The 19,485-nt window shown below is 34.4% G+C and overlaps 1 protein-coding gene and 1 non-coding gene across 2 annotated transcripts in view; one reads left to right on the forward strand and one right to left on the reverse strand.

Annotated features, from left to right (window-relative positions):
• LOC140152312 (uncharacterized) overlaps nucleotides 1–19,485 on the reverse strand; it is a 128,112-nt gene that overhangs the window by 22,075 nt on the left and 86,552 nt on the right. The window contains 12 exon segments of the mRNA XM_072174613.1: nucleotides 61–303; nucleotides 502–744; nucleotides 1,326–1,538; nucleotides 1,995–2,147; nucleotides 2,150–2,236; nucleotides 10,485–10,607; nucleotides 11,018–11,140; nucleotides 11,568–11,690; nucleotides 12,891–13,013; nucleotides 13,680–13,802; nucleotides 14,505–14,627; nucleotides 15,742–16,030. Of these exon segments, the coding sequence (XP_072030714.1) occupies nucleotides 61–303; nucleotides 502–744; nucleotides 1,326–1,538; nucleotides 1,995–2,147; nucleotides 2,150–2,236; nucleotides 10,485–10,607; nucleotides 11,018–11,140; nucleotides 11,568–11,690; nucleotides 12,891–13,013; nucleotides 13,680–13,802; nucleotides 14,505–14,627; nucleotides 15,742–16,030 (1,966 nt within the window).
• Nucleotides 16,399–16,473, forward strand: Trnat-ugu (transfer RNA threonine (anticodon UGU)). Its single transcript has one exon. It is a non-coding gene; the product is annotated as a tRNA-Thr (tRNA).

Consider the following 19,485-nt stretch of genomic DNA (forward strand, 5'->3'; position numbering starts at 1 on the left):
TGAAAAATTGGTTTATTACTTTACATGATCGTTATATATTCTTATGCACTGAATACGGACCTGTCACAGTTATGATGAACGATTTGATATCTTGATTGCCGAACGGATCTGTAGCAGTATACCACACGGTGGTGGAGCCGATAGGGAAAGAATCGCCAGAATCTATGTTTGAGATAAGTGTTACTGAACCAGAATTGTCACTTGCTGTGAGTGGCGGCCAAGTCACCACGGCAGATGGTTCCATAGGATCGGTGTTTTGGGTTATATCAGATGGTATGTTAAAGATTACTGGAATTTCAACATCTGCAAATAGCAAAGAAAACATTCAGATATGTTTTCAATATTTAAGTTCAGTACCAATGGTTCTCTTCCATTGTACAAAAATGCATACAACAATGTACTGTGTTGACAAAATTATCTTGCAAAAATTGTTAGATTTCCTGAACAATTGGTTTATTACTTTACATGATCGTTATATATTCTTATGCACTGAATACGGACCTGTCACAGTTATGATGAACGATTTGATATCTTGATTGCCGAACGGATCTGTAGCAGTATACCACACGGTGGTGGAGCCGATAGGGAAAGAATCGCCAGAATCTATGTTTGAGATAAGTGTTACTGAACCAGAATTGTCACTTGCTGTGAGTGGCGGCCAAGTCACCACGGCAGATGGCTGCAAAGGATCGGTGTTTTGGGTTATATCAGATGGTATGTTAAAGATTACTGGAATTTCAACATCTGCAAATAGCAAAGAAAATATTCAGATATGTTTTCAATATTTAAGTTCAGTACCAATGGTTCTCTTCCATTACACAAAATACATACAGAAATACATTGTGTTGACAAAATTATCTTGCAACTTGCAATAGTTCCAAAAATTGTTATGTCCTGAACTATTGGCTTATACTTTAGATATCTTTAGATATTCTTATCCAATGAAAATATTAGCGATCACTGGCATTTCGACATGCAAATAGGAAAGAAAATTCATTCTCAATGGTTCTCTTCCATATTATAAAAAAAATACCTACAAAAATGCATTGTGTTGAAAAAAGTATTTTGCAATAGTTTCAAGTTGAGAGACAAAATTATAGTAATACTTTACACGATCTTTAGATATTCTTCTTTAGATATTCTTATCTACTGAAAATATATGAAAGTTGTTGTTAGTCCTTGAGGAACAACGATATTGTTAAACATTATGTAATTACATAAACATGTGAAATTACTTTTATTATTTATTAACTCACATCTTTATCAAAACCTCACCAGTCACTTACCCAATATTGTGATTATGAAAAATGTCGTAACCAAATTACCATGCGGATCTATTGCTGTATATCTCACTGTGGTAATGCCAATAGGAAAATAATCTCCAGGATCGTAACTTGATGTTAGTGTAACTTGACCTGAATTGTCACTTGCTGTGGGTAGCATCCACGTCACGACAGCAGTTGGTAGATTAAGATCAGTGTTTTGAGTTATATCCGGCGGCGTATTGAAAATAATCGGATATTCAACATCTGGGGAAGCTATAATTTAAGTAAGAATGTGCGATTTGTAGATTTTTATTTCAAATCTCATTTACTTACTAATTACGAAAAAAGAAATAGGTTTTCGTTATTTATTTACAATTCCTCTTATGTTGATATTCAGTTAAATGTGCTGACGTCACATCATTATCAATCAGATGTCTGATCAAGTCTGATGGTTTCGGACGCTACGTAGTATTGCTGAGTTGCACAATTTTAGTTCCAGTATCAGATTTGATTTACAAAATAACAATCCTCGAACGTATTTTATTTGGATGAATAGACCATTCCTATAATTAGTACTTCCCTGTCGTTAATAAAATAACGAAATAGTCACGTGATACCTTTTTTACTTCACTAACGGCAAGAAATTGCCACTGATAGGAATGATATATTACTGTATCACAAGCTAAATTACTCCCGGGATTTGTGTTTGAATTATTTACAAGAACCTACTTTTTACTGTAACAATGAACGTTGTCACAGCCACGTTGCCAGAGGAATCCATAGCTGTATATGTCACTGTGGTGTCACCAAGATTAAACGTATCACCAGGATAATGACTTGCTGTAAATGTGACTTGCCCTGAATTGTCTCTCGCCGTAGGCGGGTCCAAATCACGACACTCGAGGATTGACCAACTCCGATGTTTTTAATTACAAACGGAGGCGTCCCAGAGATGACAGGGTTCTCATCATCTGTAATCGACAACCGACTTAATAACTTTATCATATTATTAACTTTAAACAATTGTCTAATAAATGTTTTCTGCATCTTCATGTTTTGTACGGTTAATATTTGCGTGGAAAGTACTTCACATGATAATGAATAGAATAGAATAGAATAGAATAGAATACAATACAATACAATACAATACAATACATCACAGGTGGTATAGGACATGCGACACGTGACGTACGAGGCTGACGAAACTAGCAGGCTGATAGTCCGTTCATAATAAATAGTTAGCAGTTACAAATTGACAAACAACATATTTACAACGGAGTGTGTCGCACCCCAACGATTTTATAATAACATAATTTTGCTTAGAAACAAACCGGATATGTAAATTGTGGGTAAAGCTTAAATAATGCGGTGGCTGTTTTTTGGTTATATCAGGAGTTCCTATGGATCCCAGAAATGTAAAGTTCATACGCGTGCACATACAGCCTGTACTCACGAAGTTATGGGGCACAACAAGTTGAGGGTATACAGGGGGTCAAAATGTAGTAAAGTTGCTTTTCGTACAATTTGAGACTAAATGTTTGTGTAGCTTGAAGGTTTAAAAAAAAACAGTTTGCACTATCTGCAATGTCTGGTTACACATCAAAGAGTTACAAGATCGGTAGGATTCAATAGGATTTAGTTGCCTTTGATTTAATTTATTAACTATCTTCTGAACTTCACGTAGTAGAGAGTGTATACTTTTAATTTCCTGAATCCCTTGAACATGAACAATTTGTAATTTGCAAATGTTGCATTTTTGTGATCCTTAGGACAAGATGAATAATTTAATGTTTTTGAGTGAATTTGAAGCATGCTTAATTTTTTCCCCTGTAGTCTTTTTATGGTCATGGGGTTCAGCAGTTTGGTAGACAAAAGATTCAGGTTAAGCATACCCGAATTACCAAAAATTAGCTATTACGCAAACATACCATTATCAAAACGTCTACAAACATTACCTTTGATAATAAATGTTTTACTTTAGCATTCTAACTTAATATCACAAATAATTAAGTGAAATGACTGCAATAACACATCAAGTGACTCGTTGCATTGTCATTCCTTTTATCATGTACATTTAAATAGTGCATATAGTGTGTACAATAATGCACATAATTATGCGCTAAGCCTCGTTTGTGTGCTTACTAATATGCATGTTCAATATACGATTTGAACTCTGCCGGGCTAGGCCTAAAATTCGGAGGCTTCGCCAAAACCCAAGAATCTGGGTTTAATTTTGTCAGGATTTACCTTACATTCGGAGGCTATAGCGTGATATTGCTGTACATTCCTAGAAAAGGACTACAAAATCCTAGACTTTCTAACTGATTTAAGCTTTGCTATGCTATTCATTGGTTTGGGAGCAGAATCGACTGGCTACATTTGGTATACGGATCGATTCTTGAGTTTGCTTGACAACATAATTGATAATTTTGCTTGATCACATCACAAATATTGGTACTGAAACGAATTTGTTTGAAAACTCATAGCAATCACAGTAGAACATTTCAAAGAAATGCACCATTTCCACAGGGTAGTTTGACTCGCGCACAGGTGACAATTAAAAAAATAGAATGGGGATACGTTACAAAATAGACTAACCAGTGCATGTTATTCCATCTCCATTGTAGCCGGTATTACAAGCGCATGTGAAAGAACCATCGGTATTGGTGCAAGCAGCATTTTGGTCACAGTTATCAGCATCCGAAGTACATTCATTAATATCTGTACAGAAATGTATCAAACAAAATATTCCTCGAAATAGACTATTAAAAGTCAACTTCTGTGAACAAATAGCACTTTTCTGGTGTATTTTCAAAAGGTAATTTGACTCTAGTATAGGTGACAATTATTTGAAAAATAAAATAAAATGGTGATAATAACCAGTGCATGTTATTCCGTTTCCTCTGTAGCCGGTATTACATGCGCATGAGAAGGATCCTTCGGTATTGGTGCAAGCAGCATTTTGGTCACAGTTATCAGTATCCGATGTACATTCATTAATATCTGTATAAAAATATATCAAACAAGATACTTCTCAAAATAGACAATTAATAGTCAATATCTGTTAACAATTAGCACTTTTCTGGTGAAGAAGATGATTAAATACCATACTGCAGTTACTGTCCGTTTTCCTATACACAATACACAGTGCTCTCACCATTGACGCGTGACCTCTACAAACAGTATATGTTATAGGTATATGGGCATTGCCTAGTTAACATCACTGTGTGAAAAATAACCGGCCAATATTTAAACTATTCTCCAAACTTCTAGCAAATGTATTTCTCTAACATGACCTAAAATTACAGCTATGTTAGATGTTCAGAAGGGGTCGCACTTTCGTAGAATATGAGTGAGGGCAAAGCATAGCTAGCTCATAGCTAACCAACTCCCCGTGTTAATTGAATGGAGATTTGACCGAACATATTGAGCTATATTGGTAACGGACCGCTCCGTTCTGAAGGATGCCACAAAAAAACGGTACAAGCTACATTTAAACTATTCTATGAAATTCTAGAAAATATAGTTTTGTAACATGTCCTAAATTTTTAGCTAATTTAGGTGTTTGGAGAGGGTCGCACTTTTGTGTTTTAGGAAGGATATGTAAACGACAGATAACACAAAAATATGAAGAAATTATTTCCAAACCGTGTTAAGTCAACACTCATTATGTTGCTCATTTTCAAGAATGCTGGTTAACAAAAAGCAGGCCATTGTCTCATTTCGTGAACAAAGGTCCACATACCATTGTTTCCTTTCGTTTCCTTTATAATCGGTTACCCAACTGAAGCTTTAATACCAGCTTTATTGCGATATCGCACATGTAAAACAGACACATGTGCACAACCAGAGAAGATCCTATTTAATCAGTTGAGCTGTTTCAATGAGTGTTATCTTGGTTTAATAGCTTTTAATGGGGTTTAAGTCCTGCAAAGGTCGAGAAGAATTCTACTGTAGACATGACTGCATCATGCGCGATATAGATCAACATTATACGGCTAGTGACCAACTTTTTGGGAAACAATTTTAGCAATGCTTGTTTATATTATCGTTTATATTATTAAGTTAAGTCCTATGGAAAAACTGATTTTGAGACATAATCAAGAGAAACGTTTAAATGTTTCATGTACTCTGAACACGATATAACTAAAACTCATTGCGGTAAAATAAATTGGCTGTGCTTGACAACACAATTTATAAATTTTGATTAATTACATATTATACGATTTGAACTTTGCCGGGCTAGACCTAAAATTCGAAGGCTTTACCATGCTGATCCAAAACCCAAGAATCTGGGTTTCATTTTGTCAGGATTTACCTAACATTCGGAGGCTATAACGTGATATTGCTGTACATTCCTAGAAATGGACTGCAAAATCCTAGAAATGGACTACAAAATCCTAAACTGATTTAAGCGTTGCTGAGCTATTTGTTGGTTTGGGAGCAGAATCGGCTGGCAAAACTCGGTATAGGGATCGATTCTTGGCTTTGCTTGACAACACAATTGATTATGTTTGCTTGATCACATCACAAATATTGGTACTGAAACGAATTTGTTTGAAAACTCATAGCAATCAAAGTAGAACATTTCAAAAGAAATGCTCCATTTCCAAAGGGTAGTTTGACTCGCGCACAGGTGACAATTAATAAAATATATAATTGGGATACATTACAAAATAGACTAACCAGTGCATGTTATTCCATCTCCATTGTAGCCGGTATTACATGCGCATGTGAAGGAACCATCGGTATTGGTACAAGCAGCATTTTGGTCACAGTTATCAGTATCCGATGTACATTCATTAATATCTGTAAAAAAAATGCATTAAACGAGATATTTTTCGAAATAGACTATTAATAGTCAATTTTAGTCTAGTTTGACTAGCGTATTGTTAACAATTATGTTTTTTTAAATTGATTAGCGATACATTACAAAATATACTAACCAGTGCATGTTAATCCTTCTCCATTGTAGCCGGTATTACATGCGCATGTGAAGGAACCATCGGTATTGGTGCAAGCAGCATTTTGGTCACAGTTATCAGCATCCGAAGTACATTCATTAATATCTGTATAAAAATGTATCAAACGATATATTTTTGCAAATAGAATATTAATAGTCATTTTCTTTGAACAATTAGCACTTTTCTGGTGTATGATTCAATACAAGACATAGATCAAAAGTATACTGTGATAAACTTTTGGGAAATATTTTAGTAATGCTTGTTTATATTAACGTTTATATTATTAGGTTAAGTCCTATATTTGAAATAAAAACTGATTTTGAGATATAATAAAAAAAGGTTTAAATATTTCATGTACTCTGAAGCATGATACAAGTAAACCTAAATTACGGTTATTGGTTTTTGTTGACAACGCAATTTATCATTTGTTGTATTGGCATTGGTAATGGGACGAATTTGTTTGAAGACTCTTAGCAATCATAATAAACCATTTCGATAGGAATGTACCATTTCCAAAAGGTAGTTTGACTAGCGTACAGGTGACAATTTTTATTTTGATTGAATGGCGATACATCACAAAATAGACTGACCAGTGCATGTTATTCCATCTCCATTGTAGCCGGTATTACATGCGCATGTGAAGGAACCATCGGTATTGGTGCAAGCAGCATTTGGGTCACAGTTATCAGTATCCGAAGTACATTCATTAATATCTGTACAGAAATGTATCAAACAATATATTTCTCGAAATAGACTATTAAAAGTCAATTTTTGTGAACAAATAGCACTTTTCTGGTGTATTTTCAAAAGGTAATTTGACTTGCGTATAGGTGACAATTATTTGAAAAATAAAATAAAATGGCGATAATAACCAGTGCATGTTATTCCGTTTCCTCTGTAGCCGGTATTACATGCGCATCTGAAGGATCCTTCGGTATTAGTGCAAGCAGCATTTTGGTCACAGTTATCAGTATCCGATTTACATTCATTAATATCTGTATAAAATGTGTCAAACGATATAGTTTTCGAAATAGATTTAGTCAATATCTGTGAACAATTAACACTTTTCTGGTGTATAAAATGATTAAATACGCGATGTAGATCAAAAAACAACATTTATTTTCATTTTAGACTTTTTTATAGTCTATTTTTCTTCATTTCAGCTTAATTTAGCAGTTGTCATGGTTGTGTGTAAATTCCTATTACTATAAGATACGTTGTAATAAAACACGATTTTAAATATTTGTATATTAATTTTCTCTGAGGGTTTGCAGCAAAATTGATATTTTATTTTCCTTGGTATGGGTTTCAGTTGTGGCTAGTAGTCAGGTAATGATGATGGTGATGATGATGATGATATGATGATGATGATGACGACGACGATGACGACGACGACGACGACGACGACGATGATGATGATAATGATGACGATGATGATGATGATGATGATGATGATGATGATGATGATGATGATGACGATGATGATGATGATGATGATGATGATGATAATCAATACACAAACGACAAAGAGGAACAAACATGCCTAGCATGTAATTCTATTTTAACATGGAAACGTTTGACCTCTTATCTTCTCGCAAACTAAGATTATGCATATCTTATCTCTTCAATAAACATTGTAAAAGTCGATTTGGCCTTGACACGTCGGGCTTGCCGAAAATGTGAGCATGTCTACTATTTCCATGCTGTGAGTGATACCATAGAAACGTGCTCTTTGTTTAAACATTACAAGTAACATGAGTGGCAAACATTAATGTTTCATATTCCTTGCAACCCCCCCCAAAGCAATGTTGGAGCCAATACTAGACCAATTGTCCGTTCCTGTCTCAGTATCAAAACAACATTGACTGGTGGGTGCAGGAGGGGGGTTGAGAATTTCATACTAAATTAAATCCCTCATCACTGCCATCATCGTCACCATCCCGACTCTAATAATCATCTGACATCAGTTGTATTATCCATCATCATCATCATCATCATCATCATCATCATCATCATCATCATCATCATCATCATCATCGACAACAACAACAACAAAAACAACATCATCATCATCATCATCATCATCTAAACCATCATCAATATCACCATCATCATCACCATCATCATCATCATCGTCGTCGTCATCATCATTTACACTATAGCCACATAAATAGAAATCTTACATTAACTGCAAGTCATCAGAAAAACAAAATATTTTAAACAAATTATTGTTTTATTACTGTGCGCACAGTTTGCAACAACAACATCAACTGCTAGATTATGCTCAAATGAAAAATAAAATAGACTTTCAAAAATCTATAATGAAAAAAAAATTTGTTAAAAATAGAATGGGGATACATTACAAAATAGACTAACCAGTGCATGTTATTCCATCTCCATTGTAGCCGGTATTACAAGCGCATGTGAAGGAACCATCGGTATTGGTGCAAACAGCATTTTGGTCACAGTTATCAGTATCCGATGTACATTCATTAATATCTATATAAAATGTATCAAACGAGATATTTTTCGAAATAGATTTAGTCAATATCTGTGAACAATTAACATTTTTCTGGTGTATAAAATGATTAAATACACGATGTAGATCAAAAATAGAATGGCGATACATTACAAAATAGACTAACCAGTGCATGTTATTCCATCTCCATTGTAGCCGGTATTACAAGCGCATGTGAAGGAACCATCGGTATTGGTGCAAACACCATTTTGGTCACAGTTATCAGCATCCGAAGTACATTCATTAATATCTGTATAAAATGTATCAAAAGAGATATTTTTCGAAATAGACTATTAATAGTCAATTTTAGTCTAGTTTGACTAGCGTATAGGTAACAATTATTTTTGTTTAAATTGAATGGCGATACATTACAAAATAGACTAACCAGTGCATGTTATTCCATCTCCATTGTAGCCGGTATTACATGCGCATGTGAAGGAACCATCGGTATTGGTGCAAGCAGCATTTTGGTCACAGTTATCAGCATCCGAAGTACATTCATTAATATCTGTATAAAAATGTATCAAACAAGATATTTTTCGAAATAAATTATTAATAGTCAATATCTGTGAACAATTAACACTTTTCTGGTGTATAAAATGATTAAATACGCGATGTAGATCAAAAATAGAATGGGGATACATTTCAAAATAGACTAACCAGTGCATGTTATTCCATCTCCATTGTAGCCGGTATTACAAGCGCATGTGAAGGAACCATCGGTATTGGTGCAAACAGCATTTTGGTCACAGTTATCAGCATCCGAAGTACATTCATTAATATCTGTATAAAATGTATCAAACGAGATCTTTTTCGAAATAGATTTAGTCAATATCTGTGAACAATTAACACTTTTCTGGTGTATAAAATGATTAAATACGCGATGTAGATCAAAAATAGAATAGGGATATATTACAAAATAGACTAACCAGTGCATGTTATTCCATCTCCATTGTAGCCGGTATTACAAGCGCATGTGAAGGAACCATCGGTATTGGTGCAAACAGCATTTTGGTCACAGTTATCAGCATCCGAAGTACATTCATTAATATCTGTATAAAATGTATCAAAAAAGATATTTTTCGAAATAGACTATTAGTAGTCAATTTTAGTTTAGTTTGACTAGCGTATAGGTAACAAATATTTTTGTTTAAATTGAATGGCGATACATCTCAAAATAGACTAACCAGTGCATGTTATTCCATCTCCACTGTAGCCGGTATTACAAGCGCATGTGAAGGAACCATCGGTATTGGTGCAAGCAGCATTTTGTTCACAGTTATCAGAACCCGAAGTACATTCATTAATATCTGTATAAAATGTATCAAACAAGACATGTTTCGAAATAGATTATTAAAAGTCAATATCTGTGAACAATTAACACTTTTCTGGTGTATAAAATGATTAAATACGCGATGTAGATCAAAAATAGAATGGGGATATATTACAAAATAGACTTAACCAGTGCATGTTATTCCATCTCCATTGTAGCCGGTATTACAAGCGCATGTGAAGGAACCGTCGGTATTGGTGCAAGCAGCATTTTGGTCACAGTTATCAGCACCCGAAGTACATTCATTAATATCTGTATAAAAATGTATCAAACAAGACATTTTTCGAAATAGATTATTAATAGTCAATATCAGTGAACAATTAACACTTTTCTGGTGTATAAAATGATTAAATACGCGATGTAGATCAAAAATAGAATGGGGATACATTTCAAAATAGACCAACCAGTGCATGTTATTCCATCTCCATTGTAGCCGGTATTACAAGCGCATGTGAAGGAACTATCCGTATTGGTGCAAGCAGCATTTTGGTCACAGTTATCAGAACCCGAAGTACATTCATTAATATCTGTATAAAAATGTATCAAACAAGACATTTTTCGAAATAGATTATTAAAAGTCAATATCTGTGAACAATTAACACTTTTCTGGTGTATAAAATGATTAAATACGCGATGTAGATCAAAAATAGAATAGGGATATATTACAAAATAGACTAACCAGTGCATGTTATTCCATCTCCATTGTAGCCGGTATTACACGCGCATGTGAAGGAACCATCGGTATTGGTGCAAGCAGCATTTTGGTCACAGTTATCAGCATCCGAAGTACATTCATTAATATCTGTATAAAATGTATCAAACGAGATATTTTTCGAAATAGACTATTAATCGTCAATTTTAGTCTAGTTTGACTAGCGTATAGGTAACAAATATTTTTGTTTAAATTGAATGGCGATACATCTCAAAATAGACCAACCAGTGCATGTTATTCCATCTCCACTATAGCCGGTATTACAAGCGCATGTGAAGGAACCATCGGTATTGGTGCAAGCAGCATTTTTGTCACAGTTATCAGCATCCGAAGTACATTCATTAATATCTGTATAAAAATGTATCAAACAAGACATTTTTCGAAATTGATTATTAATGGTCAATATCTGTGAACAATTAACACTTTTCTGGTGTATAAAATGATTAAATACGCGATGTAGATCAAAAATAGAATGGGGATACATTACAAAATAGACTAACCAGTGCATGTTATTCCATCTCCATTGTAGCCGGTATTACAAGCGCATGTGAAGGAACCATCGGTATTGGTGCAAGCAGCATTTTGGTCACAGTTATCAGAACCCGAAGTACATTCATTAATATCTGTATAAAAATGTATCAAACAAGACATTTTTCGAAATAGATTATTAAAAGTCAATATCTGTGAACAATTAACACTTTTCTGGTGTATAAAATGATTAAATACGCGATGTAGATCAAAAATAGAATGGGGATATATTACAAAATAGACTAACCATTGCATGTTATTCCATCTCCATTGTAGCCGGTATTACAAGCGCATGTGAAAGAACCATCGGTATTGGTGCAAGCAGCATTTTGGTCACAGTTATCAGCATCCGAAGTACATTCATTAATATCTGTATAAAATGTATCAAAAAAGATATTTTCCGAAATAGATTATTAAAAGTCAATATCTGTGAACAATTAACACTTTTCTGGTGTATAAAATGATTAAATACGCGATGTAGATCAAAAATAGAATGGGGATACATTACAAAATAGACTAACCAGTGCATGTTATTCCATCTCCATTGTAGCCGGTATTACAAGCGCATGTGAAGGAACCATCGGTATTGGTGCAAACAGCATTTTGGTCACAGTTATCAGCATCCGAAGTACATTCATTAATATCTATATAAAAATGTATCAAACAAGACATTTTTCGAAATAGATAATTAATAGTCAATATCTGTGAACAATTAACACTTTTCTGGTGTATAAAATGATTAAATACGCGATGTAGATCAAAAATAGAATGGGGATACATTACAAAATAGACTAACCAGTGCATGTTATTCCATCTCCATTGTAGCCGGTATTACATGCGCATGTGAAGGAACCATCGGTATTGGTGCAAACAGCATTTTGGTGACAGTTATCAGCATCCGAACTACATTCATTAATATCTGTATAAAATGTATCAAACGAGATATTTTTCGAAATAGACTATTAATAGTCAATTTTAGTCTAGTTTGACTGGCGTATTGGTAACAATTATTTTTGTTTAAATTGAATGGCGATACATTACAAAATAGACTAACCAGTGCATGTTATTCCATCTCCATTGTAGCCGGTATTACACGCGCATGTGAAGGAACCATCGGTATTGGTGCAAACAGCATTTTGGTCACAGTTATCAGCATCCGAAGTACATTCATTAATATCTGTATAAAATGTATCAAACGAGATATTTTTCGAAATAGACTATTAATAGTCAATTTTAGTCTAGTTTGACTAGCGTATAGGTAACAAATATTTTTGTTTAAATTGAATGGCGATACATCTCAAAATAGACTAACCAGTGCATGTTATTCCATCTCCACTATAGCCGGTATTACAAGCGCATGTGAAGGAACCTTCGGTATTGGTGCAAGCAGCATTTTGATCACAGTTATCAACATCCGAAGTACATTCATTAATATCTGTATAAAATGTATCAAACGAGATATTTTTCGAAATAGACTATTAATAGTCAATTTTAGTCTAGTTTGACTAGCGTATAGGTAACAAATATTTTTGTTTTAATTGAATGGCGATACATCTCAAAATAGACTAACCAGTGCATGTTATTCCATCTCCACTATAGCCGGTATTACAAGCGCATGTGAAGGAACCTTCGGTATTGGTGCAAGCAGCATTTTGGTCACAGTTATCAGCATCCGAAGTACATTCATTAATATCTGTATAAAATGTATCAAACGAGATATTTTTCGAAATAGACTATTAATAGTCAATTTTAGTCTAGTTTGACTAGCGTATAGGTAACAAATATTTTTGTTTAAATTGAATGGCGATACATCTCAAAATAGACTAACCAGTGCATGTTATTCCATCTCCATTGTAGCCGGTATTACAAGCGCATGTGAAGGAACCATCGGTATTGGTGCAAACAGCATTTTGGTCACAGTTATCAGCATCCGAAGTACATTCATTAATATCTGTATAAAATGTATCAAAAAGATATTTTTCGAAATAGATTATTAAAAGTCAATATCTGTGAACAATTAACACTTTTCTGGTGTATAAAATGATTAAATACGCGATGTAGATCAAAAATAGAATAGGGATATATTACAAAATAGACTAACCATTGCATGTTATTCCATCTCCATTGTAGCCGGTATTACAAGCGCATGTGAAAGAACCATCGGTATTGGTGCAAGCAGCATTTTGGTCACAGTTATCAGCATCCGAAGTACATTCATTAATATCTGTATAAAATGTATCAAACGAGATATTTTTCGAAATAGACTATTAATAGTCAATTTTAGTCTAGTTTGACTAGCGTATAGGTAACAAATATTTTTGTTTAAATTGAATGGTGATACATCTCAAAATAGACTAACCAGTGCATGTTATTCCATCTCCATTGTAGCCGGTATTACAAGCGCATGTGAAAGAACCATCGGTATTGGTGCAAGCAGCATTTTGGTCACAGTTATCAGCATCCGAAGTACATTCATTAATATCTGTATAAAAATGTATCAAACAAGACATTTTTCGAAATTGATTATTAATGGTCAATATCTGTGAACAATTAACATTTTTCTGGTGTATAAAATGATTAAATACGCGATGTAGATCAAAAATAGAATGGGGATACATTACAAAATAGACTAACCAGTGCATGTTATTCCATCTCCACTATAGCCGGTATTACAAGCGCATGTGAAGGAACCAGCGGTATTGGTGCAAGCAGCATTTTGGTCACAGTTATCAGCATCCGAAGTACATTCATTAACATCTGTATAAAAATGTATCAAACAAGACATTTTTCGAAATTGATTATTAATGGTCAATATCTGTGAACAATTAATATTTTTCTGGTGTATAAAATGATTAAATACGCGATGTAGATCAAAAATAGAATAGGGATATATTACAAAATAGACTAACCAGTGCATGTTATTCCATCTCCATTGTAGCCGGTATTACAAGCGCATGTGAAAGAACCATCGGTATTGGTGCAAGCAGCATTTTGGTCACAGTTATCAGAACCCGAAGTACATTCATTAATATCTGTATAAAAATGTATCAAACAAGACATTTTTCGAAATAGATTATTAAAAGTCAATATCTGTGAACAATTAACACTTTTCTGGTGTATAAAATGATTAAATACGCGATGTAGATCAAAAATAGAATGGGGATACATTACAAAATAGACTAACCAGTGCATGTTATTCCATCTCCATTGTAGCCGGTATTACAAGCGCATGTGAAAGAACCATCGGTATTGGTGCAAGCAGCATTTTGGTCACAGTTATCAGCATCCGAAGAACATTCATTAATATCTGTATAGAAATGTATCAAACAAGACATTTTTCGAAATAGATTATTAAAAGTCAATATCTGTGAACAATTAACACTTTTCTGGTGTATAAAATGATTAAATACGCGATGTAGATCAAAAATAGAATGGGGATACATTTCAAAATAGACTAACCAGTGCATGTTATTCCATCTCCATTGTAGCCGGTATTACAAGCGCATGTGAAGGAACCGTCGGTATTGGTGCAAACACCATTTTGGTGACAGTTATCAGTATCCGAAGTACATTCATTAATATCTGTATAAAAATATATCAAACGAGATATTTTTCGAAATTAGTCAATTTCTCTGTCGGAAGCAGCGTTCAATCCCGCGGGAAAAGTAGATCCCAATGGTCATTCTGAAGAAGCCATCAGCCAAGATGACGAAAGTATTTTTGGATTTGTCAATCATAAAATCTATTCAAATTTTAGTAATGCTTGTTTATATTAGCGTTACGTGATTTCAGTCGCCCATCTCATATTCAAAATTACAGACTAACCTTGGCATGTTACTCCATTTCCACTGTAACCGACATTACATTCGCATGTGAAGGAACCAACGGTATTGGTGCAAGCAGCATTTGTGTCACAGTTATCAGTGTCCGAAGTACATTCATTAATATCTGTACAAAATGTACGAAATATGGACCATTAAAAGTCTATTTCTTGTCAGGAATAAGCACTTTTTGGTGGACACAAAATTGTGCATTACGTGATAAAAAAACAAACGGTATGATGTTTATATGACTGTTTATATTATTAGTTAATGCATTTAAAACTTTTATTCAAGCGTTATTTTAATAATAACGAATACAAGGAATGTCCTTCTGATATAAAATAATTTAGATTTTTTTAGATTCACGATATAATACACATTTTATGGCAAATGATTAAACATTGATATTTTCCATTGTATTCCCATTGATCCTTGTTGTTTTTGCAAGTTATCACTTCTGTGAGCCTTGGAACTAGTAATTTTTGGCTATCGAACTTTTCCTACTTCTTATACCCCTGCATACTGTCTAGTCTGCATTTTACTTGTTTCCCCACATCAAGTTGGTGTACCTTGCTTTTTTTCTTTTCAGATTATACTTACCTAAAGTACAAGTAGCCCCGGAACACGGACATATAAAGCATGATGAAGGAGGAGGCAACACACCACCTGGGACGGCAAAGGCTACACCACCGTCAACAGAAGATTGATGATATCGATATGTAGCAAAATATATCGATTCACCAAGAGGACTCAAGGTGAAAGTGCACTCATATGTACTCAACTGTGTGGCATCATAGATAGATGTGTCTACCGTGTCGTCAAAATGAAATACTGTAGTAAATAGTTGACAGTCATCGCAAGGAATCGGAACAATGCCGGCGTCTGAAACCTACACAAATTCGAAAAGCTGAGAATACAGGCAATACGCCAGTGACAATCGCCTTTCTTAAAACCATGTATTTACATGAGGCTCATGAATAAGTAAGTAGCTGTTGTACAATGCTCGTGCGTTTGGCTATGAGTAAATAATATATCCTAAATCATAAAATATTGAGAAATTCATTGATGATCATTATTGTATAACAATAAATAAGCGACAAATATAGAAAAATAGCAGCTCAGTGGGTGCCGGTGAAAAAGTAAGATCTGTGGTAATTTTCCTACATCAAATAATGGTGATGAGCTGTGATGTAAAAGAGGCCGAGTATTTTTCTCTTTCAAAAAGTTTGTGACTCATGTAAAAATGAATGAGGGATATTCTATGTAGCTCAGTGGTTAGAGCGCTCGCCCTGTAAGCGAGAGGTCTGGGGTTCAAGTCCCAGCACAGGTAAGTATGTCCGGAGTGATAACTCTTGTTTATCTGCTTATACATGTTGTGTTTCCATTTCAAGAAAATGTAAACTATTATTCAAGTACTAAATGCCTAAATACTTACTTTGGAACAAAAACAATTTGTCAAAATCGTTTTAAGCATTATTACACATTCTCTTCAGATCTTGCTTAATGAGGGCAAATGACAATAGCTTAATTATTTTTAAAGTTGCCCGGGCATAGTTGACGCATTTAACCTGATACCGTATTGAATCTGATCGTGTCACGTGCCACAAATAAACAAGACGACTCTTTGATGTCATGTGATGTCATATCTCAAATAAGCCCTAAATATAATTAGGTTAAAACATCATGTTAAATCAGCAATTTGTACTAAATGACATGAATTGTTGGCTGTTATGAAGGTATTGGTACCAGGCATGTGATATGAGAAGTTGCTGAATTGGATTCGTCACACAACACCTAGACTATGCCACAGTCGAATTTTGATAAATAAAAATATGTTATTATTAATCACGATGAACGCATCCTGTGGGAACTCAAAATTATACTGATGTGTATAATTAATAGTAAAATGGTCATAAAGAGTTTATATAATTAGTGACAGTAAAAGTAAAGTATACTTATGTTATTGAATGCAACATATCTTGCATAATGGCTTACTTTAATGCTGAACAATTCTGATTTTGGAAACTACTAGTTTATTCGCGAAAGCCCGAGTAAATAATCCTTGGGAAGCTAACAAACAGAGGGAGTACGGTGACTGAAAAGATCAGATGTGAAAATCTATCAATTGCACACAAATTAATACAAATTAGAGTTTTATGATGCAATAAATAAAATAGCCAGAGTGTGCAAATTGGGCAAGTGGACTACGGAGAAGTCTACACAACACCTGAAGTTCATTCATGTTACAGAATTTCAGATTAATTGCGTTTCGTTATCATCTGCTCGCCGAGTCACCTATGATATACTGGCAGCAAAATTAATAAGTATTACTTCACTGATTCTTCCTTTTTATTTCTTTTTATTTCTTTATCACAAAGAACATGTAAATATGAATTATTCAAATGGTAACCTGTACAAAACATGATCAGAACAATAGGTATTGGATTTCAGGAAAAATAGCATGGACTATTATAGATTTAACAAGTTTAATTTTGCTTATTAAATTTGTGCAAATATTAAGGAACAATTTTTCGAAAACCATATCTGTTCCCTCGCAACCCGAACAAAGTAGCACAATTCAATTTTTACCAGCTAAACTTAAAATCTTGTAATACAAGAGTCACTTTTGACCTTCAAAAAACAATATTTTCCTTCATAAATTTTTTTGTTTTCTATTTCTATTTGTCATGTTTATTGGATTGTAGCTCTAATAGTAATCTGGCGAGTTTGTCCTGGTTTTGGTAGAAAAGGGACCAGACACAAATAATCAACATACCGGTATTTGCGTTTTGCCAAATTTGGTGTCCGATAAAATATAAAATAACAAAATCTTTACATAGCTGTAAGAAATGACTTAGAGTTTGGGTCAACTCTTAGATTTGGGATATTGCTACTGCTCTCACGATTGTTATCTCGTTTTATTCACGCACATATTTCTTTTTGTTGATTTTGCCATTTAACTTCCTCTTCTTTATACACCCGCTTATACGGTGGTAAAAATATGCATAAGGTGACGGAGAAGGACAGTGGCGTGCGCAAGGGGGGGCGGCCATTCCCCTCCACTTTTGTTGGTCATTCGGGGGATTCGGGGGGAAAACGTCAAAATTTGCTGGTAATCAGACTCCATTCGGGGAAACTGAACAACCTGCCCCCCACTTTCAATGTGCTGCGCACGCCACTGGAGAAGGAGGAGGAGGAGAAGAAGAAATTAAATTAAAAAAATAAGAAAAAGGGGAAATAAAAATAAAAGCAGAAGAAGAGCCCAATCCGATACGGTGAAAAACATTAATTGAAATGATCGTGAAATGATATTCTTTATGTACCATTTGAACCTTGATTTCTTTCAGAGCGAGCTTGTTCTACACGTGCCCAACTTAATTAGCTGGAACACGGTCATGATATTAACAGTATGCCAAAGTGCACGTAAATACAACGTGTTTAAACGTTTCGTCGATTTCGTGCGACAGACAATGTAATACAGAGTAAGAGTAGTACAAAACCAATATAATAAAGAACAAAGGCTGAAAAATTCCGTAGCCAGGACAATCATATAACTTTTCAAACAATATACATGAAGTACAACTTTGTTGCGCCGGATTTTTTTGAGCAGCAATAAACGCACTGTTGATGTTGCTTGAAACAATTACTGTTTGTAAATATCCTAATAACAATATATATAGCTCAGAAGGGGAATTTCAAGGTAGAAAAATTTGACGAAAATGGTAAAAAAATGGGTAACAATGCATAAAATCTAAAAATCACGGCGGACAGTACCCAAAGGGAGGCAAGATGTCACAGCCACCCCTTGACCCCCATGGCTACGTCACCGATGTATATGGGAGAGGGGTAGGCTACGAAATGAAATCAAATTACAAATTTAAACACTACATTCAAAGTTGAAATAGTCTTTTTGCACTTGAGAAAGTAAATTATGCCACACATATACATGTACCAGCGTATGTCCTTCCAATTATTTTGAAGAAAAATAATATTATTTTTAATTTAATAAAAAAAAAGTGGTAGATATTATATAATAAATATATTTTAAGAAATAAAACTTATATCCGGGTGTGTATTTTTGGAGTATGGCACCATTTATTTGATTTGGCCTGTGATGTTCTGGATGTACAGTCCATAAAGCTACAATCCAAGAAAAAAATAGTTGGCACACTTGCACTAAACAATGGAAATGCGTGCCGTATCAAAATTGGAGGGGCGAGTGAAACATGCATGCAATATATGTGAAGTACAGATCCCCCCCCTATATCTCACCCTTCCCCACTCCCTATCTTTCAATGTTGGAGGGTCTCACGGACCTGTTGACAACATGGCTTGGTCCAACAT

Source organism: Amphiura filiformis, chromosome 5 (genome assembly GCF_039555335.1).
Source record: "Amphiura filiformis chromosome 5, Afil_fr2py, whole genome shotgun sequence".
Classification (NCBI taxonomy): Eukaryota; Metazoa; Echinodermata; class Ophiuroidea; order Amphilepidida; family Amphiuridae; genus Amphiura; species Amphiura filiformis.